The 26689-nt window shown below is 43.0% G+C and overlaps 1 protein-coding gene across 15 annotated transcripts in view; it reads right to left on the bottom strand.

Annotated features, from left to right (window-relative positions):
• ARHGAP12 (Rho GTPase activating protein 12) overlaps window positions 1-17945 on the bottom strand; it is an 82802-nt gene extending 64857 nt beyond the window's left edge. For 10 of the 15 annotated variants that reach the window (XR_015772019.1, XM_014248625.2, XM_088052115.1 and 7 more), the window contains exons 1-2: window positions 11131-11243; window positions 4439-5189 (exon numbers count right to left, since the gene is read on the bottom strand). Coding sequence is in view for 14 of the 15 variants with exons in the window: in XM_014248625.2 (XP_014104100.1) it covers window positions 4439-5107 (669 nt within the window). In the remaining variant the exon portion in view is untranslated. Of the gene's footprint in view, window positions 1-4438; window positions 5190-6361; window positions 6381-9680; window positions 9703-10065; window positions 10151-11130; window positions 11244-17926 lie in introns of those variants that run through there. The other 5 variants (XM_088052085.1, XM_014248616.2, XM_088052081.1 and 2 more) reach the window with 5 other exon arrangements.
• Between the last annotated feature and the right edge of the window lie 8744 nt (window positions 17946-26689).

The following is a 26689-nucleotide window of genomic DNA, read 5'->3' on the forward strand; positions in this document are numbered from 1 at the left end:
AAGAAGTTAAGAGATTAAAGGATGGTACTTAAAACATAATTCAAACTATTACATTATATATATTACCATGGATCTGCAAACATGGTCAGTTTTATTAAGAAAAAAATCTTCCATGCTTCCTTCATACTGCCAAATTATTCATCTCTTGGACAAATGAATGAAATTAAAAAACCAGCATGAAATTTCTTACCGTAGAAGCAAACTGCTTCTGTGCCACATAAAACAGTGACAGGTATTTATTTCAGAGGTTTAATGTTTGACCAGCAAGGCAGTCTAACACTAATGATTTGCCACCAGTCTTTCAACTAAATGACAAAGCCAAGAATGCCAAGATCTCCAGAAGATACACTCTGACATCCACAGAAACACAAAATATTTGGTTTTTCTGACCAAAAGCCTACTGCAATCCTACAGAAATTGCAAAGGCAAGAAAGAAAGAGCTCTTTAAGATCTTTACTACTCAGAATTAATCAAAGCAAAACAGCCATCCTAGTGGTAATCCCCTTTAGTGCTTCACAGTTTATGCAATAGTCAATTACTAAAGAGGATGAAAGACGGAACAATCTTTGCAAATAGGTCACTGCCTATATTTATAATGATTAAAACCAACCTGCTGCTAAAAGTAACTTTTAATAAGCATAAAAAGTAACATTAAGACAGTGCCATGTATTTACTCTTAAATACATTCTGTCTCCTATTACAAAAGAGGCAGTAACACGCATCAGAAACAAAGTTATTTCCCATAGATCATGCATTAGCATTGCCAAAAGCAGATTTTAATTTCTGTCTGTAATGATTTTATTCCAAGGTATCATCCTCAAAGATAACACCTAAACATTCTTGACATGATCTCTGAACTTACCCAACTCTTTCCCTGTCTGCACACCTTCTCTCTCAAAACTTGTTAGGAAAGCAAGCATTGCTCAGGGTGCTTTTTAAAGACCACTTTTAATGTTGTCTTCTTTTGCTTCAGCTTTTTTTTTTCCTGCCTGTTTGCCTGAACATGTAAGTCTTTTCTCTGCTCCTACTGCATACTGCTCAGATATCTCATCTGCTTCTTTCAAGTACTGCCCATATCTGCTAAAGAATCACTCTTTCAGAACCTTCCTTCTTCCCCACATCCTTAGCCTCCTTGAGGAGCATTTTTGCCCTTTCCTTGGGATCAAGACATCACACCTGACACCATTTTCCTAAAATTTTATTGAACTTCATTGATTCTCACAGCTTTGAGTGCCACCACTGTCTCAGCTGTGTATTCACTCAAACCATTTCATTGAGTTCCACTTTGACCTGCAGTTACTGTCAACACCAGAGATTTAAATCTGGTTAAATTGAAGCTTGTTTCCTCTCAAGCCCTACCTCCTCTAATTACCTCCAGCCTACCTACAAGTCCATAAACATGATTCTTACAATGCCTTATCCACCAGAGCGGCAACCAACAGTTGAATTTTCTTTGCATAAATGTGAAGAATGTTCATTATCCAGCCCTGATGTTTTCTCTTGGCCGACCCTTTGCTACCTCTTCATTAGCAAATACTTCTGCTCACACTGCCACCTCTCTGTCCTTCACATATTTCATCTGCTAAAAATCCTTCCTTTACGCACTGCTTTGGAGGCTCTGGATCTTCCAGTATGCTCACAGACAGCAAGGCATGACTTCAAGACTGTACAGCTGCAGAACCTGAACTTCATTACTGGAAAGGAGGAGGAAGATAATCTTCAGGGAATAATGTAACCATTTCTTAGAAAGATCTCACAAGAGAAGCATTCCTCTATCTCATATATTTGTACTCAAGGACAGTGAAAACATACTGAAGGTCAGGTTAAAGCTGAACACTGTCAGCTCAACCCCACCAAAAAATTACTTACATTAAGGTATTATTAAGGTAATTCTACCTTCTAATCCTACAAATTTAAGAGAAAACACCTGTAGCTTAGAGTTTATTATAATGCAGACTGCATAAAACTGAACTCCACAGCAGGCAGGAGAGGGAGAAGCAGTCAGTCTTGTGAAGTGAAATCCTGTTTGTGCGTGAAAGCCAGGAACTTGATGTTCTCACTACAGACTAAGAGCAATAAAAACAGCTTTCTGAGCCATTAATTTCTGCACAGCTGATTTCTACTAAACAATGCTCATTATTGAAAGAATTCTAAAAAAACTGCCAAGCTGTTCCAGTGAGAAGGCTGGCACTCTGAACATCTAGACTGAGCTAACAGTGACATCAGTTCTACCACTGCTTTAATCCCCACGGCTACTAAATGTCAAACATTTTCATTGTATTTAAAGAGCTTGTGATTACGCTCGATGAGATTAAGTTACAAAATAAGGCAAACTGCAAGGCACAGCAAGCACCTGCACTCTTGCTGCCCAAGATTCTGATAATGGCAAGTTCTTCAGTAACATCCGTCATACTGCCAAGCACTTTCCACAGCCAAAATGCAGCATATTTAGTATTTGTTATTCTTAAACACTGTGAAAACTCACCCCACTTCATATTTCCCATAACACAGTGTCTACAATACATGCACAGCTGCCCTGCTCAAATACAAATCTGATTTATAATCAGTTGTAGCGTTGAATAAAGTACAGTGGGGAGGGGGGAGAATGGTGAAAAGATTAAGTGTCACTGTATCAAGCAGCACAAAGTCCAGTGGAAACTGAGCTGCAGGCTATATATTTATTATTGACAAAAGACACCCATGTAATTTTAATTCCATCTGCTTTAGAGAAGGAAATGCATCAAATTATAGTCAACACAGAAGAAAGAACTGTCCTACCATGTAATATAAATTTTAATGTGGTAAACTATTTGAAGTAGGATACACTTTCTAAGCATTCCTTGGTATTTTCATAACTTGTTTGGCAATTGATTAATATGGCAGTAACATGCCAACACACGTTACTAAAATAAATATCTAGTAATCACTTTATCATGCCAAGTTCTAAGTGGTTCATATCAACTCCACTGAGCTAGGGCTGTAAAGAAAGTGCAAGAAAGCTCACGGATTCTCACACTGCATAAGAAAGACATCACTGAAGAAATAAATTAAAATTCAGCAATCCTATTCATTATATATTATTTGGGGGAGGGTTCACGAAGTTAAAACTAACATAAAATATACAAATATTACAGACATAATGTCTCATAACTATAGAAACTCTGAGTATAAAGAATGAGGCCAAGAATATAGTAGGATATTGAAAAGCTACTGATTCTGAGTATTTCAATAAATATATATACTTATAGTTGAAGATTCTGTAATTCACCTAATCAATCTTGTATCTTTAAGATCTTCCCATACTGACTCGTTCCTAAGCAGCTTTGTCTTCATTGTTTCTTATTAGCAAAGTACTGATTCATAGCTCTCTGATGATAAAACTTTCAGGTTTGATTTGAGATCCTCTGGTACAATGAACACATGCTAGCAAGTGGGATTTACTGTAACAATCAGTTTTTATCCAAGCAAAAACAGTTTCACACTACAGATTAAGTTCAAGAGTAGGGAGCTTTTAACAAAATTTAAAATAATTTAACATGTCCCTACAGAAAGATGGGGGAGGCAAGTGTGAGGTGGGTGAATTATTTACATACACACATATATAAATATATAATTATGTGCATGCACACATACATCACTGGTTTAAGAGCAAACCTGGATTACAACAGACTAATTAACTTGGTTAGCCGTACCAGAAGTGACCTGATTAAGTCAGAGTTCTAATCTTTTGACGGGGGTGGGGGATGCCTGTTACAAAAAAAAAATTAAGAAGTGAGAGAAACTGCTTTACCAAGGACAAAGGCTGTCAATGCTCAGTTTTAGCCTGAAGTAGGAGTACATCATTCCTGAGATTCTTCCATACTAATTAACAAACTCACATGTTTTGAGTTTTAATCCAGAGTAAAGAAAGTTGTGAGAAACAGAACTGGCAGGGCTGACTAATTAAAACAGCCTACAAATAAAATTATCAAGCCAGAAATTAAACTCCATATAAATCTTAAGTGCAATTAAACCCACTAAGATGTTAATATACAGTTCTTCCGTTATCTATACACATTTAGGGAAAACTGACAGTTAACTACCACTGCTATTTCAACAAGAAAAATCGTGAGGAGTTACAGCAGTAGGCTTCCTTCCTCTGAAAGAAAATATAACCCAAATCCAGTGTCATATTAAACCAATCTTAATACAGAAACGCTACTGTTCTTTAACTTTAAATCACAGAATAATGTAAATGGAATCAGTTCCCATAGCACAGTAATTCTGCAGGGACCAAACACATCAAGTGTTTCAATTTTAGTAACAATTTTATGCTGAGAAAATAAATTTTTATTTAAGCAACTGGAATTTTCTGGCAATAAGTCTCAAAACAGCAGCAGACAATCATGGGAATAAGAAAAGAAAACAAACCAGACATGGGGGCCATTTTTTAGCTTACCTGCACTTGTTCTGTGGAACTACTACTGAGTTCATCTCCAGACTCCGAATCTTGGTGAATTTTTTCTGAGCCTTCTCCTGCTGAATCACAACATTGTTCATGCAAAAAGCTGGTCTTCTCTATTTCCAAGAAATCAGGGCATGGGAAATGACCCATGGAAATGGTTCTAAACTGATTGGAAACCTTGGGAGATTGCAACTCATTGTTAAGCTTTCCATTGTTCTGGGTAAGGTCCAGACTCAAACCAAAAGTTTGACAGGGGCTACTGCTTGGTCCCAGATTTTGATTGGCATCTCGAACTAAGCAAGACACTTGAACTGGAGAAGATTTTCCAAAACTAGAAAGCTCTGGTGACTTATTCACATTTTCTGTTGATCTCTGTAATCCATGTGTCAACTTCAAGGCGTTATTTGGCAGCATGCTTGCCTGCTTCACAGGTGGCATCAGTGCTTTACGGGGTATTTCCTTCACATATTGTGCTGGCACATAAAAGGGTTTGGAATTTTCGTCTCTTTTGACTTGCCACCAATCATCATTAGTCTTTTTCACCAAGATGTATTTCTCCCCTTGCTTGATCACAATTTTCTTGTCCTTGGCTTCATACTCATAGTCGTACTCCACTTGAATGTAAAATTGTCCTGGAAGCATCTTCCCACCCTTATCAGCCATTTCTATCTGAAAGCTTTCACCTTTTCAGACACAAGGCAAGCAACATTCTGTTTCAGTGTTATTCTCCTGCTAATGTTCAGAGCTGTAAGGAAAAAAAAGTATGTGTAATTAAGTGGCTGGCTGAGAGCACTTTGGAGAAAAAATAATTTTTACAAAATCCTGCCTATTCGATTCATGTCAACCTTAGATTAACTGATGGAAAAATGCAGTATTTTCAGATATCTTTCTCAGTGTTGAAATAGAAAATCAGTAGCACAACCTAGGTCAATGAGCTAACTGTCCTATTCACACAAGCCTCCTGCTATGAAGTGCCTCATTAGCTTTATTAATTAATTATTTATTGTTTCTATTATTGAATAACATTGATTGATCATTGGGGATTTGGGGGAGGGGGCACTGATCGGAGTCAATCTCTTGCTTACATACAGGCTTAATTTCTTTGTGAAACTGTCACTACACTAGTTCAAATCAAAATATTCCAAGGAAGACTTACTTACCTCACAGAAAACCTGATCTAACCAAATGTTTAAGGGCTAGATCTTAAAATGCAAACAAAAACCTCAACAATGACAAAACAGGACTATGAACCAAAATGGGTAATGAAATAATCAATAATACATGAAAATTCTGAAAAGTACTTTTCAGCATCTTTATACTCCAAACAACTGCTACTGCATCCACACCCATGAACAAATTCTCTCTATTTAATCATGTAGCATCAATGTCCAAATTCATGGGTGGGTAAGCATTAGTCTTGCCAACTTGCACTGAAGACAATATAGTAAATTAACATGAAAGGTAGGATTTTTAATCTTGAAAATCAAAGCATGTAAGATCTCCATCACTCACATGAAACGTAGGAGAATTCAATTAAAATGCTGCCATATTTAATCTTGTAAAGATTAACAAACACATTTTTATTCTTAAATACATGTTTCACAAATGAGAAAAGTTGTGTAGAAACTTAGAGCTCTGCAAGTTAAGACTTTGTGATGAGATTTGTAGCCTTTACCCTGCCACAAAGTGGAACTAATGCAATTCCATGCAGGCACACACACGCAGAGAGAACTCGGCTGCTAAATGGGACTAAGGACAGAAATAACAACAGACAAGAACTTCTGGGGAGATCTAAAACAGAAACCACTCAGGACTGTTCAATTATTTTGCCATTTCTGTTATTTGATCTGAGCCTTGAAAAAAAATACATTTGCCACTGAGAGACAAAGTAGAAGGTAAAAAGCTAAAGTATTATACCAAAACAGAAGTGCTCATCTTTAATCTGCATCTCTCTCCCACAGCCCATCTTCTTTTGGTTCCAAGAAGCATTTTCAAGAACCACCATTTTCAAGGCTCCAAAGAGAATCACAAAGCCAGATTTGCAATTTCATCAAAGACTTGACAGAAGGAACGATGGTACCACATTCAACAAAGCTGACAATAGGAACACAAAGCAGTAGAAAAGAATGCCAGGATTCTGGTGCTTACTCTCTACCATAAAATGGTACGTTGACATTCAAAGTCTATTTACAGCCTCGGTACAAAACAACCTGCTTACCTGCTATTCTACATAAATAGGTGTTTTTAAGTGCAGCTCTGCAGTTGTTTAGCAACAGCAGCAGAAGATAAACATGAGCAAATTGCAGCCATTCCCACTCTCTTCCTAGTTTTGGAAGCTCTGCCATTCAAATGCTGTTTTTTCCTTCTTAGCAAACCTGACTCCTTCCAACACTTCTTCAAAGCTGCTACCAACCCCCTTCATGGCTTCCAGGTCAGACACCAAAAAAATGCAAGTCTTACCAAGCTGCAGTCAGTCTACCTCAAAGCTCTGTTACCTCAAAAAGCTGAACCACAGTACAAGGATCCATTCAGTCTCTTTCTCCCACATAGAAACCAAAAAGAGAACATAAGCCTCTGGTTTCCCACAGGGCCATCAAGTGTTTAAAAGCTTGGATCTTTCATTCCTCTTTTGCTGGTTCCCTATGACTATTTATTGAGAATGCACACTTAACATTTTTCAAGATAGAAAGGTTCAACAGGTTGCATGTTATGTTTAAAAAAAACCACAAAATTTTGAATAATACAAGTTAAGTAAAACAGAACTGCTACAAAAATAGCTCAACCCACTTCAGAAGTCAGTTTTGCAGCCTAATCCTTTTCCAAAAAATAACAACAAAAAAGAAATAACAAAAATAAGTAGCACAATTTCTGGTCTTTCATCCAAGCTGCAAAATTATCAAGTCAATAGCAAACATTTGGTAATGTTGAACATATGACTAAAGAGAGACAGGCTGTGTTCAGCCAGAACACTGAAACAGTTTTACAAACAGATCACATCATCAGGATCGAGCAAGGCTCTAATTCTCCTCCTCAATCCAAAAAAGCAATAAATATGTATGGAATAGTTGGGAAATTAACCCTGTAGATCAGCAAAGGACTACCACAGCCATGATTTCACAGATTCAAATGCATTAATTTTTGTTTTGCTTTAATTTTTTTAATGAAGCCCTCGTGTCATAAAGGGTAGACTGCCTGTACTCTCTGTGCAGCCCAGGGGAGAGACAATTGTAATGCACTTTCATGAAGCTATCTCACAGAACATAGAACACAGTTTAAAGAGCCATGGAAGCCTTGGTCAAACCTCTGCTGTAAGGGGCTCACAACAGTGCAGGCGTGAATGCACAACACTGACACTTGGACTACTGACTTCATTGTGCTACTAGTCAACAACTACAGTGGTACGGCATGTCAGTCCCTGTAACCTCACAGTACTTTTCATTCCTTACCATTTACCTGTCATGCTGGATGGCACCCACGTCAGTAAAGAAGGCTGAATTACTCTAATTAGAGAATAAGAATGAAAAAATCATTTACTTCCACAGAGAACATCTGTAAGCTTTCATACCTTAAATAAAGTCTCAATATCTGATTGAGAGATTAATAACAAGTGGCTTGACTAAGAAAACCTATTCATGAACACCAAAAAACAGACTCAGACCTCGCTTTTCTCCTGGTGAAGAAAACCCCAATCACTACTGGCAAGTGATCCCAGGTGGGTCACATTCCCACGTGGACACACAATCCACCATTTCAGAGCATTCCCGCTGTCCCACAGGAGCGGAGCCTGGCGATGACAGGCACGGCACCGGGTGCGGCAGGCGGTGCGAGAGGCGAGCAGGGCTTTCACTCGACACGGGGGCAGAGATCCCTTCGGACTCCGGCTGCCGATGGAACCATTCCCATCTCTTACTCAGCTAAGGCTGAGTAAGGCTGGCAAACCCTGGGTGTTCGCAGAGGTCAGCTCCTCCCTTCCCCCACTCCTCCGCGCGCGGGCGCGCCCCTGCCCGGCCCGGCGGGCTCCGCTGCTCCCGGCACCGGCCCGGCCCGGCGGGCTCCGCTGCTCCCGGCACCGGCCCGGCCCGATGGGCTCCGCTGCTCCCGGCACCGGCCCGGCCCGATGGGCTCCGCTGCTCCCGGCACCGGCCCTGCCCGGCCCGATGGGCTCCGCTGCTCCCGGCACCGGCCCGGCCCGATGGGCTCCGCTGCTCCCGGCACCGGCCCGGCCCGATGGGCTCCGCTGCTCCCGGCACCGGCCCTGCCCGATGGGCTCCGCTGCTCCCGGCACCGGCCCGGCCCGATGGGCTCCGCTGCTCCCGGCACCGGCCCGGCCCGATGGGCTCCGCTGCTCCCGGCACCGGCCCGGCCCGGCCCGATGGGCTCCGCTGCTCCCGGCACCGGCCCGGCCCGATGGGCTCCGCTGCTCCCGGCACCGGCCCGGCCCGATGGGCTCCGCTGCTCCCGGCACCGGCCCGGCCCGGCGGGCTCCGCTGCTCCCGGCACCGGCCCGGCCCGGCCCGATGGGCTCCGCTGCTCCCGGCACCGGCCCGGCCCGGCCCGATGGGCTCTGCTGCTCTCGGAACCGGCCCGGCCCGGCGGGCTCCGCTGCTCTCGGAACCGGCCCGGCCCGCTCAGGGCTCCGGGGAGGTCTCCCCACAGCGGGTGCACACGCAGCACCAGGGGTTCCGCATGCCATTACTTGCCTCTAGCCAGATTTTTATGTGCGTCCCCACAGAACGAGATCGTTTTTATCCAGACCCGATGTGACAGCTCCAATCACCCTCAGACAAGCAGGGTTCGGAGAGCTGCAGGTCCGCTCCGCGCTGAGCCTTTCCTGGAGCAACCTAAACCCTGCAACTGCTGCACCCTCACCTCCTTACAGCACCCAGTCTCAACTACAGAGTGATGCTCTCCCGATGCAAACGTTTGAAAGAAGCACGGTCCTAAGACACAGAATCATTAATATGATCATATATGGTACATATATGGTATATAGTATGCTCACGTATCGTATGAGAGATGATCACCTCTACCTTCAGCGTTATCCTAGAATTCAAGACTTTCCCCCTTCCCACCCTCTCTTTTGAAATTATCAGGCATGCAGCATTTACTTCTCATCTTCCGGAACCAGGTAACTGAATCTTGGGAAATAACCTAAAACACTTTCTGGTATTTGTTTTACTTTCCTCTGGGAAAAAAAAAAATAAACCCTTACTGAGGACAGGGAATTGTTACTTACTTTCTAATACAAGCAGATGATAAGGTGTTAAAAATGCTTCTGAGTCTTAACGGATCGCCTTAAATTTCTTTGTGTGACCTTGTTCGCTGTGTCCTACAAAGCAGCAGCAATTGACTTGTGTAATCTTTTTCCATTTTCAGCATCAAACTTCACCCACTACTGAAATGAACCCTTCCGCAGTGCTGATATAGAAATAAACTCAATTATGAAGGCTAAATTAAGATAAATTCTTAACAGTTCAGGCCAGATGAGATACCCTAGTGACACCTCAGAAGATTCCACGATTCGGTTTCTCCCTGGGCAGTTTTCTTAGGGGCTCAGGATGTATCTGCATGGCCACTGCCTGGGAGACTGATCTCTTGTCAGACTGCAACCCTATTCATACCTTTCTTCCCAAGGGGCACCACTGCTTGTCCAGCACACCTGACTCCTCAGCCAGTATTTTCACGCAGACCAGTCCTCACCGACGCCTCTAAGAGCCACCCGCTGCAAGGCGTGCATTTAAAGCATGCAAAAGTTGCATACAAATAGAGGCAAAGGGAAACAACATATATAACCAAAACACAGACAACTTACAACCTGTATGAAAACAAGCTTAGCCCTTCACTCTTTCCTCAAACACAGTTAGAAACCGAGCACTACTTGCAAATAAACTACCTACCCAGAGCTCACACGTCTTTAAACGCTAGAGGCATAGTAAGCAACCATTTAATAATTGCCCGTGACTCAGAGCACTGAATAAGCGATGCATTTTAAACAAGTGTCAGGACAACTTTTCAGCGCCGCTGCAGCTCCCCCCCCGCCCCCAGGCGAGCTCCCTCGCAGCCCCGCTCGCTCCTCGGCGCGGGCTTTTGTTAAGTTGTTGTCTGCGAGGGCTGGATATAAATAGCGCGACAGAGCCGCCCCGGCCCAGCCACCCCGAGTTGCCGCGCTCAAGTTCGCACAAGGGCGGCAGATCCCCCCGGCCCGGCGGGGGCGCCCGGGAAGGGCGGCGGGGCCGCCGCTGCCTCCCTTTGTCTCCCGCAGGTGAGCGGGCGCCGCTCGCACACGGCAGCGCGGGCGGGCCGGCCCCCCCGCCCGGCAGCGCGGCCCGCGGCAGCGCCCAGGTGCGGGTCTGCCTCCCGTCGCCGCCTATTCTGCGCACCCGGCGCCTCCCGCGGAACGGAGGAGCCGCCGCCGCAGGGGGCAGCGCGGGGCGGCGCCGCCCGGACCCCCGGCGGGCGCGGGGACCGCTCCGCGGGGCGCCCCAGGAGAGGGAGGGCGGGAGGGCGGCGCCGGGGGGCTGCGGCCCCGTGCGCCGGCCCGGGCGCGAACGTGCCCCCGCGGGGCCACCCAGCCCTGCACGACCGTCCCGGCGGCGGCAGCGCCGCGCTCGTCCCCGTCCCCGTCCCTGTTCCCGTCCCCGCGCTCCCCTCCCCGGCGGGCCGAGGGGCGCGGCGCAGACACCCACCTGCCGCCCGGGCCCCGCTCCGGCTGCGGCGGCTCCCGCTCCTCTCCCGCCGCGGCCCCGGCCAGTGTCGGCTCCGGGGCACGGCGGCGTCACCGCGGGTCACGTGCCGGGGCGGGCCCGGGCGGGGGCGGGGCGGGGGCGGGGCCCAGGCCCGCCCGGCCCCCGGTGAGAAATTGGTGATCGCACCGGGCCGTCCGTCCGTGCTGCTGCCCATCTCAGCCGGGGCTGCTGGAGCCATGCCAACAGCTCCTAGCTGACGTGGCCGTGTGAAATACCCAGGCCTTTTTGTCCCTGGTGAAGCCAACAGTGAAAACAACAGCCACGCACCTTCCTCTCTGCATCCAGGGGTCGGTCTCACTCTTTAATAGATGATACCTGAAGAAGCTTCGTTTTTTAAATAGTTGCCCAAAGTAATCCTTGACATTTATTTTGAGTTAACTGGCTTGATGTCTCTTACTATATTAAAAAAGTTTTCAAGCATTGTTTGAAAATATTTAAGTGGCCTTCACCGCATTTTCAAATTGTAAATAATCTTATCTTTCTCTTTGAAAAAGTGGTATCTAGTTCTCTTGGTTGCAAAGATAACCTTGAAAGCATTAACTGACTGTAACAGATACAGTAGTATCTGAATGAAATCTGCAAACAGCCTGAAACAGTGGCATGGAGATGTGTAAACCGTCTGCACTCTATTAATCTAATGAAGAGGAATGCTGGTCTAACTTCTTCTTTGACTATTTTAACACACGGAAGGAGGAAGGAGACAGTAAAACCATCAAAAGGTGGAAAGAACTGGTTTGCTGAGGGAAGGACGAGCAATGGGAAAAGACCTGAGAAGTGCCAGCAAGAGAGAGAGAGAAACAGACTGTAATTGAGGAAAAGATTAAAACAGCATCAATAGGTCTAATTGAATATGTGGGCACATTTTCATATGAAATTGCAATCCATCTGGAACTTCCAATATTGATATTTCCTTGAAATCTCATATATGTTATACAACAAACATGCAAGACGAGTAGAAAACACTGCATATACCTTAAAGCTTTTTCTTCTCAAGCCTGAATACTGCTGAGAATGTCCCCTTGACACCAAGAATCATTTGACTTTGGGCTGTCTGTTCACAAAACACAATTATTAAAATTCTGTTGGTGTTGTAAGGCTGATAATACTGTCACACCCACTCATTCAGGAGTTATTCACAGAGTCTGGAAAAAACAGAGTAGACACCATCATTTCTATTGTAAGGGAAACAACATCTTGTATATAGATGTCCATTATTTATCATTAAAAGCCAAAAGAATTTTTTGTGTGAAAGGACAGCAGTTTTTTATTCATACTCACTCTTTTGTAAATTACACATACGTGAGAAAGATAAATAGTAATTCTTGGATGTTTTTGTCTAGTAGGATTCTATCTGAATGCCCAGTTTTGTAATAAAAATTACTTGGGACACTTGGGTACCTCTGAACAAGCTGACTGCATTTTACCTGCTGACATGCCTGAGGTGTATATAAAAGCATCTCAAAAATCAGTCATAGTAACCACAATGTAATTATCCTTCTTTAATGCCAAGGCTTCACTAGAGTGCTGCAGGATACAGCATTAGTGATTCAGTCTGAGGCACTCTTCCCTCTGAGTCAGGGTTGAACCAATGGTCCCACATAAGATCAACAAGCATAATAGAGCTGAAGGTGCCAGAAGATATGTAATTTTGAGTCCCTGCCCAAGTGCAGTCATGAAAGATTCCACATTACAAATAAACTGTCCAGCCCAAGTTCCAATTTTAGTATCTGTTGCGTATTCTGCCTATGAAGGATTTCTCTGCCATTTCAGTGGAGTAGAAAGAGCTAAAGTTCACAACCTTTACTCACAGCAACTTGTTTTTTCCCGGAGATGTAGGAATGCTGCCATACTCATTCCTCAGATGGGACTACATGTATATATTAGCTGGAAACATCCAGTACATGTACTGACCTCATGAATCCCAGATTGAAAGGACTGCCAACTGTAATTGCTTTATGTAGTACATGCGAGATACGGTAGAGTACAGGACTCAATTCATGACTGTTCTGTATCATACCTGGCACACAACAACATCAATCTCTCTCTCTGTAAACTGATTCCTTATGAAATGTCAGTGTTTGAAGTGTCTGTCCGTTCTATTACGCCAAACCCTCAAAACCTTTGTCCAAAGTTAACTGTGTTTGCCAAAAGGGAGTTCCCTTAAAGGTAGTTAAGCTCCCACAAAGTGTGTGGAAGCAGCCATATAGAGGTGGAGAAGAATCCACATAAGAAAGTGACATTATAAATGCTGCAATTGTGGGGAAAAAGGTGATAGTTACAATCTATGATAAAACACGGATCCATAGAAAACAAGCTTCACAGTTCTGAAAATTCAGTCTTGGAAAAAAAAAATCCATTTGTGGTGCTTGAATTAGGCATAAAATGTTGCATTTTCTCCTCAAATTCAAAGTTCTCAACTACTAGCATTACATGTATAAAAAGCTGAGCCTATTAATTTTGAAGGGCAAATTGCCATTTTATTTAGTTTCTATTTATTTTCATCTGAGTCTATATCAAATCTCTGCAAGTTCAGCTGTCCATTATTTTATGCCTCAGTCGCAGTAATCCTAGATGTGTGTCATGTTTTAATTAATTAGAAATGCGTATCTGAGAGTGGCTGCTGCCATCCTGTTACTCATAGTGCCAGAACTGGTGTTAGGTAACCAGCAGAAATGTGCTGCTGAAAACGTGATTGGTATTAAATCTGGGTTGTTTATTCATTGTTTACCACCCCTCCTTACCAACATAATCTCATTATGAACAGTGTTGATTCTTTCTCTTGGAAATAATCAAGAAGGCAAATACAAAAACTTTGTCACATCTAACAGGCAGATATTGCAAATATCTACCTTGCTCATTTTGCTGTTTCCTCCAGTTTTGACTCCTTTTTAGAGACCTTTTCTCTTTTTGGTCTTATAACCTCAGCAGTGATATGCTCTAGAGAAACCATTCTGAATTTAGACATATGTACTTATTTTAGCAAATACTTTTAATATAAATAGAATATATTTTTGTCTTACTTTTAATACTACTTATTTTATACAATGGTTCAACTTACCTGATATAAAACACATTACCTGGGGCATCTCCTGTGTACTCTGCTCCTACTCTCAGTTTTTTGACAGCTTCCAGCCTCTCACCTCTATCTAAAAATACTCTTACCACCTACACATAGACATACAATCAATTCCTTCTTTCTGTTCTTTCTCTGTACTACAAAAGCACTTTCTCACAAAGTGCAGATGCTGTGGGCTTTTTGCATGAACTTGTCAATTTACTCCCCATCTCCTGACTCAACTAATAGATGAGCTATTTTTATTTATATAACTGTGCATTATGAGAAAAATCAATTGACGAGGGAACAACTAAAGTAAAGAATATAGAAAAAGGAGCCCAGATTTCTCACGAGTTCAGTAAAGAACTTCTTTCACCATAACACTACAAAGGAATTTTCTGCCTTAAGGAGGAACTTTTATTCAGAGTTCAGAGAAGATTATTTGTTTTACTGTGAAAAATCAGCAAGGAATTTGTAAAATTTTTTTCATTTTGCCAGCAGATTATTTTTGCAAATTGTATTAGGCAGAGTGGACAGTGGCCAACACATGCTTTTTTTACTCTGCTCTGTTTGTTAGCCACATCACCATCGTGATCTTCAATATTCGCATCTCTCTCAGAGCATCCAGTGAAAGTTCTAACAAAAATTCAAGCATACCTATTGTTTATATTTGCAGTCTCAGTTTGCAAGTAAAGGACATTTTTTTTTGCAAGTATCTGATTGTCAGCCTTACTTAAGAACAAAGTGAGATTTGTTCTGGTCAAACTGATCTTTTGATTTTGCTCTTGCCACGACCTGGCTCCCTACTTACCTGTGTAGCTAAACTGTTTATCGCTTTTCTCGAGCACCGTATTCCAAAATGTATCACTTCTGTGTGGAGCACTAAAATATACCTCTGAGTCACAGCACAGAATTAAAAGTGGAGAAAAGTAATGAATAATTTTCTGACTGAATAGTTAAAGCCTACAGTCGATGAAGGCGGACACTTCTTTGTGCTACCTTGACCTAAGACCTTTGCCTAAGCTAAATCTTAGTCATTTCTACACAGCTAGTCATGTCTTGATCTCACCATGGTTTGAGCTAACAGGCAATTAATCCTTTAAATAGTAATATCTATTTTTACAAACCTATAATGAAAAATGCTCACAATCAAAGGAACAATGTAAACGTCCATTTATACCTTGGAAAATTAAGGATAGCCCCGCATAAGTGACTTTAATTTCCAAGTACCTTGTATGTTTTCTGATGAAATGGAAGGGTTGTTTATCAACCACTGATAAGCAGAATCGAAATAATGCATATTTATGCAAAAATAAATAAAACCTAGTGTGTTAAATGTTTTGCTCATGTTGAAGTTAATTTTATTATACTGTACCAAATTCAGGCTTAGAGAAGATTCACAGGGGAGTTTCTGGTTCCCCAAATCACAGAAGTTCAGAATTTACTTCAGTGCATGGGTCTGGCCTGACTTGGTAAACAACCCAGTCTCTGGTGGGTGCTCTGAAACTGGAAGATCCAACTCATACTGCACATTGCTAGTCTCATGCAACCACAGTCTCAAGGTCCAGCAGAACTTCCAGTGGATGGCCAAAGTGAAGTTCTGTCAGGTTGTCTGGTTAATGCTGGGTGTTTTTTCTGAGGAATATCAGAAACTGATAGGTTTCCCCTCAGCTTAACAAGCATAGCTAAAAGCAGGGGAAGTTTTTTTTGTGGGTATCTATTAGTGTGTATCTACATCAAAACTCCCTTCAGACTCACTGGAGCTCTATTTATCCAAATCAAAGAAGTCTGGGGAGTAGTTAATCTCATCTTAAAGTAGGCACCCGTATGTGATCAGATCAATTGCACCCTAGAGTCTGCTCATGTACTTAGTGGAAATTACTGCCACTGGAAATGGTGAATGCCAAAAGTTTTCATGTTCATAAAGAATCAGACAAATTCATGAGAAAAAAATTAGTGACTTAGATTTTAATTTTCAGCTGCCTGAAATCAGTAATATGAAAAATAGACACATACGTTTTATTTCAGATGTTCTCCAAATTCTTTTGTTATATAGCATGATATTTTCTCTTGAAGGTATTGCCTGGTCACCATGGATTGTTCTGGAAGAAAGCTGAACTAGACAGCAATCCTGGTGGAAGAAGTTTCACTCTATTGATCCCAGTGACTCAGAAAAATACTTAATCTGATAACTGTGATATTCAACTGAGTAAACATTCTTGCAAATCACAGTCTAAAGCTTGGATGGGAATGGTCCCTTCACAGAACATGTGTGGTAGAGGGCAAGCTAGTCTCTCACCAAAGCCATTGGGAGGACTGCTTTCACAATTTCACAGTATGGATGATCAAGTTCCAGCCCCTGTGACTGTGTTTAATTAACTAGTACAGATGCCACCTTTTATTTTTCCTTCTCCAGTTCCTCTGTTCCATCATAGCCCCTGCACCAACTCTTCTGAATTTCATTCTGCTTTATAAAAGAAAAAAACAACCCTTCTGTGCCAGTAGCTACTGCAGAAAGAGTCAGGTAGAAGGTCATGACATTTCCATGTCAAGCTGTGTTTCTATCTTTCATTTCTGTGTTTTGCTTCTGACAAAAAAAAAAGTTATTTCAAGTCCCTGAGTGGGCTGGTATGAAGGAAACTATGTGCTGGCTCAGAGTTCTTAGTGATTTCAGTATATCATAGCCATTCCCAAGGAGTCACTGGAGTTCAAGGCCCAAACCCCTTTCCAATTCCATCACTCCTTCAAACAGAGCTGTCTTAAGGAATCCAAGCCCACATTTTGTCTTGTTTGCTTTCTTGCAAGTTTCTCTGCTGGTTTTCCTTCCTCTTTCCATCTAAAAGTGAACAGAAACCTTTATAAAGAATATAATTGCCCAAAGGCTGACCTAGCAATAACACCATAGGTGACACAGCCAATGCTGTCTCACCTGCTTCTCACATTTCTAACCAGAAATTAGTCATTCCAGCTTTTCACTAGAGAGAAAACCATGGGAGAAAGTGATAAAAGGGGACTGGCTGGGTCTTTGTTATTTTCATGTGGTTTTTAAATAGTAAAATAAAAGTTTCATTAGAAAGACTAGAAAATTTTCGTGTTTTGGCTCAGCCAGCTTAGTTTTACATCCCAAGCTGATGCAAAGGATCCCCTGGAAAGTTTAATGTAGATCATGGTTTGACCATTACAATTAGTCTGCAAAAAAGAAAGCGAGAAATCAAAGGCTGAGTTGGCTGTGACACTGCATAGCACCTCTTTGCCGTACCTGTGGTCTAATGCCTTTTTCTCTAGCCTCAGCCATTCACTGGGCTGGCACTCCCTAAAATGTTCATGAAAATATCTTAACCTTATCAAAGTCATTAAAGCAATCTCCAAACTCTCATAAAAATTGTTGATTCATGTAATCACAGAATTCATTTGAAAAGTCAGGCTTCAATTTAATAAATGCTAAACATTTTAGAGGCTTATATCTCTTTTGAAGCTCATGAAATAAAAACATGCCTACTACATGGGCATTTTAGCCATTTCTAATTAGCTCAGTCCCTAATTAGAAAGTCTAGAGGCCTTGTGCATATGACTTTACCAGTACATAATATGTTCTCCCATCCGCTGTTTTACATAACCGAGGTCATGATCTCTTCCTGCAGCCTGGGAAGAAATATGGAAATATGGAAATATGGTGAGTACCTGTCTGCCCCAATGACAGAGTGACGCTGTGTAGGATGCTGGTTTCGGTCAGGATGAAACTATGTTCTCGGAGGGAGGAGCCCCAGAGCAGCTGCAAACAGCTGAGCAAGAGAAAAGCTGTTAACACCAAGGCAGATTCACAAGGAAGCAGCGGCAAAGCTGCAGGTATCCATTAAACCACTGATAAAAGAGGCCCTCGAAGGTGCTTCCAATTATGAAATAATAGCTCTACCTTAGGGATGAATAAACTCCAAAGCCAAGTGAGAGGTGCTCACTGGCTCAGAGTTTTGTTAGCGTTATGTTTGCAATTCATGAAAAGGGAGGGAGAGTTTTCAGGCTTCCTGCCCGAGACAAAAAAAGCAAGGAGGGTGGGGGGAGGGGAACAAAATTAAAACCAGGTCCTGACCAGGGTCAAAACAAATTTAAATGTGAGAATTTTTATAGCAAAACAAAGACCCTGTAGTTTAGTTCAAATGAGGTAGAAACTGGATTTAAATAATGTTTATAATCTCTTCCAGATTAGCCTCCTAACCACAAGAGTCACTCTAAATGGGCCACCTTTGGTCCCTCTGACTGCCACAGTTTTGGTGTATGGAAAATATATGAACAGTCATTTAAACAAAGGGTGTGAACGCTTCTCAGCCTGGAGCACTCCTTGAGGATGGAAGATATCTGAAGCTCAGTCCCTCTGCAGTGAAGATTTAATTATTAATGCTAAGTGGAACAGCAGCAACAGGATTGCAGGCACCCCAGAATACTAAATGGTGTGGCTGTTAGTGATGAAGGACTGAGAAAGAGGTGGTAGAAGGGACTTAAATCCCCTCAAGCAGATACTGAACCTGCATTTTTCATGCCAAGCGTGAATGTTCAAAAGAGGTGTCCCCCGCCCCCAGTTCTGTGATAGGAATAAAATGACATCGCTTTTCCTTTGCTCTCCCTAGGCAGCATCTTCAAATGAATTCAGATCTAATCTGAATTTTTTGAATGACTGAAGCCAAATTTGTTGCTAATTTACTATTCACTGGGAAATATATCACCCATTTCCACTCCCGTTTAATGGAAACTGTTTTGTCCATTAATAACCACAAATGAATGTCAAAAGAACCACACTATCTACAGTCATCTTATCTCTAGGTCAGAAAATAAAGGGCAGGACAGTTACTTCTGAGCAAGTCTCTCAAAGTGCAGTTTTCTGTGCCAGTCCATCTGGCACTAAATGATCTCTGGCATTCACTGCATCAGCTCCATCTTAACAGAATAGCAACAGGAACACAAAGCTGGTAGTCTGTACCAGGTACTCCACACATGCCACAAATTGAGTGTTTCATTAGGTGCTGGACACACCATAATTCAGCAATAGGCACGAGAGAGGTTATTATTGTGGAGGCTGAGAAGATGCCATGACAGAAGAAGTTAAAACACATCTGCTGATACAGCAATGAAGAAATTATAAACAGCTACTAATTTCTAACAGTTATAGTTCTTCAGCTATTGCTCCTGCAATCAGATACCCACCCAAAACAATTACCTTCCCCAGCCCTTCACATTTGTTTCTCAAAAGACGACAGGGGAGGCATAAAAACCAAAGTGTTGCCTTCTCTTATGTGAGTAGCTCTAGTTTTCTGCATGTTTTCTGAGGTTTTCATCCATTCCTCCCATTTATTTTGCATTTTTTTTTTTTAAGACATTGAAAACATCAGTATTAGTACCAGGAAACTCTGAAATAAAATACGTCATGGTAAGGACAACTCAGATCAAAAGTTTCTAAATGCATTTCTTCATAAAAAGAAAAGAAAAAAGAAGGGAACATCCAGTGACACTGAAATGCTACAAAGCAGAAACTGAGAAAGGTTTTCACACAAACTAGAACATGGTGCTTATTGCCAAGGTCTTTCACGGAGGCCAAGAGTGTAGCAAGATGAGAAAACAAAAGGCACTTTAGGCAGGTAGCCCTGGAACAGCGGCAGTCACAAATGCTCAGGTTTTACAGCAGAGTCCAGCCTTTTATGCCTCCCCACAGTGATTAGGAAACCAGGCCATGTTGTCTCACTTGCTATTCCTCCACAAGAGCTTAATTTTTTTGACTTTCAGAGACAAGATACTGGCACAAACAGAGCTCTGAATTAAGACCATGGGCCTATCTTTATGCAACTTTCTGTAATGCAAATAAGAATTTTGTGGTGTTTAATCTTGACAAATGCAGGGTGTAAATTGTCACATAGAATCATCACTTTCAGACACAAACATACTCAATTCCCAAGGAAACATCGTTTACAGACTCCAAGTTAGCCAACCTGTGCTCCCTTGTTCATTCTGCAGGAGCACAAGAAAGTTAAACAGGTTTTCATTTGCTGTGACAAAAGTCAACCTCACTAAATTTTATGGTTTGTAAAGTGAGCAGGATGATTAACCATGAATCACAAGATAGAAATTCCTTCAGGGTATTTTTGTCCCAGTCTTTTTAAAGGTGTATCCACTTGCCACTTTGGGCCTGCAGTATTACAGGCTACTGTCATTTTTAGGTCATGCTTCACGCCTCAGCATCTCATGTGTGACCAGCCCCATCACCTGACAGATGGCAGGATGGTAGCTGGGTCACCTTTGAGCCCCTAAGGCCAAGACAGGTGAATAAAAACACATTTACACTGCTGGAAAACTCAGAAGAGAAACAAAGGGAAAGAAAACGCAGCTCTCTTCTTTATTTAAAATCCCCCCCAAGCAATTACAGATGAATTATGCACTCTGTCCCTCTCCTGTGTATGCACTTTCTCGCTGGCTAGATTTTAGTAATCTATTATTCATTGCCTTGCTCTCTCTTCCCTGCTTCTCCCTCTCTCCACACCGCAGGGATTTGCAGGGCTGCTGGGGGGACTCCTGTCCTGGCGCTGCACAGACCCCACTCCTCCCACTCACCCATTATGGGTTATTGCCACCTGCTGGAAAACCGGCGGGGACTGCCAGTGAAACTCATCCCAGCTCCAGGAAGCAAGGTCAGGCCCCTAAATTGGGTGGATGACCTGGGGCTCACTGCTGGACAAGTGGTGTCTTTGGGGGTGTTGAGGGAACAGGTTGCCCCAGGGCTCTGGATGAACCACAAGCAACAAGATCATTCCACAGAGCTGGGCTGTCAGGCAGGTGAGTAGGCTTGCTTTAAATATAGATCTTTTCAGGGTACTTAGTTAAATATACAAGAAGACTTCTTTCTCCCAAGGGTTCAATAAATAAACACAAGTGAGAAGACTGACATATAAAATTCCCCTAAGCATACAGGTATTTTAGGAACAGTAAGATCTTCAAGATCTTACAAAAGACAAAATAACTTACTCTGGAAAAAAGGAATGAAATTCCCATTTCAGGAGTTCCTGACCATTTCTGCGGCTTCTAACAGATGAGTTAATGGTCCTGCTGGGCCAAATGTGGGAGGAAAAGTCTACTGTACTTTGTACAGATGACTGTCAACACACAATTTTAAAACAAGTTCTTATTTTCATATTATATGTCCTTATAAGGGACCTTAAAGATCATCCAATCCCTGCCATGGGCAGAGATACTTTCCACTAAACCAGGTTGCTCAGAGCTCCCTCCAGCCTTGCCTGGAACACTTCCAGGGATGGGGCTTCCTCAGTTTCTCTCTGCAACCTGTGCCAGTGCCTGGCCACTCTCACAGCAGAGAATTTCTTCCTAATATGTAATCTAAACCTCTTGTCTTTCAGTTTGAATCGGTTCCTCCTTTTTCTGTCACTACATGCTCTTGCACGAAGTCCCTCTCCATCTTTCTTGTGGGTTCCCTGCAGATACTGAAAAGCTGAAATTAGGTCACCCTGAAGCCATCACCTTTCCAGACTGGGCAAATCAAGTTCTCCCAGCCTTTCCTCACAGGAGAGGTGCTCCATCCCTCTAATCATCCTGGTGGCCTCCCCTGGACTTGCCCCAAGAATGTCGTTCCTGAGCTGGAAACTCAGAGCTGACGCAGCACTGCAGGTGGGGTCTCACCAGAGCAGAGCAGAAGGGCAGAATCCCTCCCTCCCCTGCTGCCCATGCTGCTCTGGATGCAGCCCAGGACGCTCTTTTGGCTCTCTGGGCTGTGATCTCACATGCCTGGGGCATGCCCAGCCTCTCATTCACCCCTAGCTCTTCTCCGCAGGGCTGCTCTCTCTCCAGCCCCCAGCCCGTGCTGATTTCTGGGGTTGCCCCAACCCAGGGCAGCACCTGGTACTTGGTCTTACTAAACCTCCTGAAGTTCCCATGTCCTCACTTCTGGAGCCTGTCCAGGTCCCTCTGGATGACATCCCGTCCTTCAGGTTGAAGCTCGACTTCAACTATGTTGAAGCTCAACTGCAATCACTGTCAAAGGAAAATTATTTAATCTCTTAATGGGAGATGAAATTGCAGCTCTGATTTGCTGTGGTACCATTTATTCCTGACTGTATGTTGCAGTCATTTTAAATCCCCCAGAGAGATGCTTTTATAGAAGCATACAGATTACTTTTTATAGTTCTAAATCTTTTACTTCTTTATTTGCAACTTCAAGTAACTTTTTAATTAGCTTGTCAGATATCAAAAAGGCGAAATAAGGTACTCCAGTGTGTAATAATCCTGACCAAGTAAAATACAACATAGAGGGGAAACAACTATATTTACTAGACAAACCTACAGTGTATCGAAAGATTTAGTTCATATCAGAGATAAAATTGCAAAACAATTCAAAGCAGTAATTTAAAATATTTGAAAATCTAAGCACTTGTTCTGGAATAATTTTTACTTAGAATCACATGTTTAATCTTCATTTTAGTATCCTGAATATTTGGCTTGATATGAGTGCTGGAATGTTTAGCACAATTACTAGATGACAGATAGTGTTCAGATTAACTTCCTAGGCTGAGGAAATCTGACAGTCACTTGTCTCCAGACAAATCATGCTCTGACAAGATGATGTGCTGATGATGATGTGCTCTCCATTTTCTGTAAATTCTGCAATTTTTCATTCTGTGATTGCACAGCAAGAGAAAGGCAACTGACCTTGCTAAAATCAATGCTCCCCAAAGTAAAAGAAGCCTTTGATTTGGTCAAGACCTTCTTGCAAAGGCTGTCAAAACTTTACAATACACTGATTTTTGATAAACTAAAAAATGGATCTGCAGAGGCTGCAGTGCTTTCTCACACTGGGGTTTTGTCACATGTACTTCATCCTCAGATTTATTCCTCTTAATTGACCATAGGATGAAGTTGTTATTTTATTATCCAACCCCTGTGCTGGGGAATATAATGAGGAAAGTGGAGTACTCATAGCTGTTCACATTTACAATCTGTTCACATTTACTCTGTCAGGAACAGCTAGTAATAGATGTAACACAGTAAAAAGGTGGCTCCTGTGCTGAAGTGCACTTTTTTTTTACTGCATAAAAGTGAGAAGAAGATGCTGTGGGAATTGGACAGCCTTGGTGCTGCAACTGTAGTGTGTGACAAAGAAGCCCTTGGCAAAGTTCTTGGAGTTTCAGGGGAGCACTAATTTCCCTCTTCTCCTCAAGCAATCTGTGTCTCTAGGCAACCTAAAAAATACTGCAACAGAATGGCAGAATTGGTCTTACTGCTTGTTTTGGGGGATGCTTCACTGGAGTATTTCATTGACTTTAAACAAGAATTAATTTACTGAGAGCACACCAAACTTGTCTGGCTGGTGGTTCATTTAGAGGTATTATTTAGGGATTTTTTTGAGTTACTGATTTTAGAGCTGCATTAGGGTGGGAGCTAAGGGAATGTGATCCATGTAGCTGGTTCTCACTATTTTCCTTGTGCTCATTGGATTTAAGGGCTGGCTTGGCTGATGCAGAGCACTGTGACAGCAGGGCTGTGCTCAGGTGAGTTTCTCCCTCTCTCCCTGCCCACCAGGCCACAGGGTGCCTTCACTGGCCCCACTTACTGAGTAAGGGAGTGGTTCTGTCCTCCCATGCAATGCCCAGGGCCGGGGAGGTGACAGGTGCTCTTCAAGCCTCTTCCCAAACCCTAGGGGAGATCCCAGCAGGAACCTGCCCAGAAGCCAGAGGAGAAGCAGGGGGTCCTTGAGTTGCTGCCCCATGGCGCTGATCAAAGAGCCCCTGGGCTGAGGGGTGCTGGGGACACCAGAGGAGGCTCAGTTGGGACCAGTTTCTGTGCAGGGAAGGGGAAGCAGCAGGCAGAGCTGTGGTCAACTCCTGTCAAGTGTTTCTTTACTTCTGCCCAGGAGACCACAGAAATTTTCCCTCACGCCTCAACCTGCAGCCAGGCTGCTGCAGAACATGGCTTTAAGACAGTGAAGATTTTTTGTTAATAGGTTTCCATTTCAAAACCTGGAAGAATTTATATAGCAGGGCACAGATTTTTCCGTCAAATCTAATCCCAGCCAATGCCATGACATAATCCCCTAATTACACTATGCAGTAGGATCAGTCTCTTTAATCCCTAATTATATCTTTGCTTGGAAAATGTTTAGTGTCTCTTCTACATGGTCTCCAGCTGCCCAAAGGATCCTCAGAGCTGCTAATAGGAATAATCTGCTGAGGTAGATCTCAGCACTTTCTTGGAAGGAAGCTACAAATTCTCCCTAGAAAGTAATTCAGTTATCCCAAAACTGTTCATCAATTTGACACAAATTTGTGGGGTGAAAAAAACAAGCAAGCAAAAATGTGATTAATTGTTGGTGACAATTCTCTCCACTGCAGAGAGAGGATACTGCAGGATGCTCCTGGCCCCACACTCTTGGAGACTCAGTTTGCACTGAAAAACTCTCACCCATAAGGCATCGAGACTCACATCTGCTCCAAATGAGCCCCCACCCATCAGGGAGCATTTAGCCAAGGAACAGGATTGCCTGGCTATCCAGGAGATCACCCCTGAACATTATTTATTGGTCAATTGGACACAGCAGCAGCGTTTTGGGTCAGTGTGAGATCCTTGTCATTCACCCAGTGCAGTGGAGGCACAGCTGCTTTCTGAGGGAGGATTTCTCAGCGTGATGCTGGCTGGCATCTTGAATGTGTAGGAACAGATCTGTGTATGGAGCCTCTCCTTTTTCCCCTTTTTCTTTTTTCATTTTTTTTAACAAATGCAAGGAAATAAAGGGTTTTAATGTGGGTCAGATGGAATGATTTTTGTGGACAAGGGTTTTTTTTGCTAAAAGAAACACCTGTAAATTTTACATACTGCTAACTCTGGTAATTGCTTCTTTGTTTCTTTTATTAACATTTTGGTTCAGCTGCTGAACTGAAAAGAAATCAGTAATTTTCTCAAACCAGTTCATAATGCTGGGATGGGGCTGCCTCCCTGTTCAGAATAATAATGGTGGTCTGCTTACTGTAGGTGCCAGTTTAGTGACCTGTGGAAAGTCTGCAGGGAAAATAATATGTGGTTCTTCTTCAGTCCGGTACAGCTTCCACAAAACAAAGGAATTCAGTGGTCTGTGTGTCCAGTCTTACCACTGTAGCAGCTGGTAGAAGCCACTTGTTAATATTTCATCAGGATTCAGAGATTTAATAACAATTGCTGTGTAAAAAATGCAGATTAGATTAGATTAATCTCATTATTAGAAGTGTGAACCATTAATATTGTAAGAGGGCCATTAAGGGGTGGAAGGCTAAAAAGATGATCCAGCAGTATCAGGAGGGCATGGGGACATGTTTGAAAATAACATTTAGTTTAAAATGCTTTAGGAAAAACAGTAACAGGCCATGAAGAGTGTGGGGTATAGAGAGGGGAGGTGTTTGATGCAAAATGAAGTTTGCTTCCTAAAAATCAGTAAGAAAGAGTGGGAGTGGTGCTAACGGGGAAGCTGGGGAGATCACCATTCCTCTCCTCCCTCTGGCAGGCACGGGACACTGTGCTGTCTGCACCAGCATCAACCTCCCTCTTCTAATCAGAGCCTTATCATGCCACAAGCAGTGAGATTTTAAATTTCAGCCTCAGTGAGGACACTACTGCTTTGTCCCCTCTGCTGGCAGGTAGTCCTTCCTTTCTCTGTATTCAGATGTGACCATGAAAATGCCCCAGCATTCATCTCGACTGAGAAAACCCAAAGACTGGGAAATACTAGGTTGTGTCCCCAAACCAAACACGTCTGACAGTGCCTCTGAGATGCCGGAAGCATTTGACAGGAGCAGAGGACAAACAGGGTGGCATCAACCCAGGATGTCTTTTGAAACAGCAAATGTTATTGACAGGCAACACGTGAGCTGAGTCATTCATTGCAAAGGTGTCTCAGCTCCTGGACAGCTATTTTGGGTGTGCAACACTGCAGGTAGGAAACCCATGGACAAGCTGCATCACCCACTGGTTTCAGAGCCCAGCACTGCTGTGCCATGGGCACTGAGGCAGACACAGATCAGCTTTGTTCACACATCAGATTGAAGCCCTGGGCCATGACATGACCATTCCTCATGCTCCATGGAATTGGAAAAGCTCATATGAGAGGGAGGGAGCTCTTGGTATTTGTGTAGGAGGAGACTCCAAGGAGAGAAAAGTGAGTAGGAGCACCTCCAGTATTCCCCTTTTGCAGGGGGAAAGCTGGCTCTCCTGGGCTCAGGATTACTCTGTCACTCAGAGATGTGCTCCAGGACAAAGAAACTGCCATTTCTTTGGAGATGGAGCTGCAACAGGGCTCCTGTCAGGTGCAAGCAGTCCCTCAGCCTGATGCTGCACAAAGACTTGATACTGCCCAGACAAGTGGAGCAGGATTTTTGACACAGCAATGGCCCTAAAACTTAGGAATTTCTAATTGCCATTTCAACCCTC

The sequence above is a fragment of the Pseudopodoces humilis genome, chromosome 1, assembly GCF_049639895.1.
Source record: "Pseudopodoces humilis isolate 2021_Gansu_Grassland_sample_001 chromosome 1, ASM4963989v1, whole genome shotgun sequence".
Lineage (NCBI taxonomy): Eukaryota > Metazoa > Chordata > Aves > Passeriformes > Paridae > Pseudopodoces > Pseudopodoces humilis.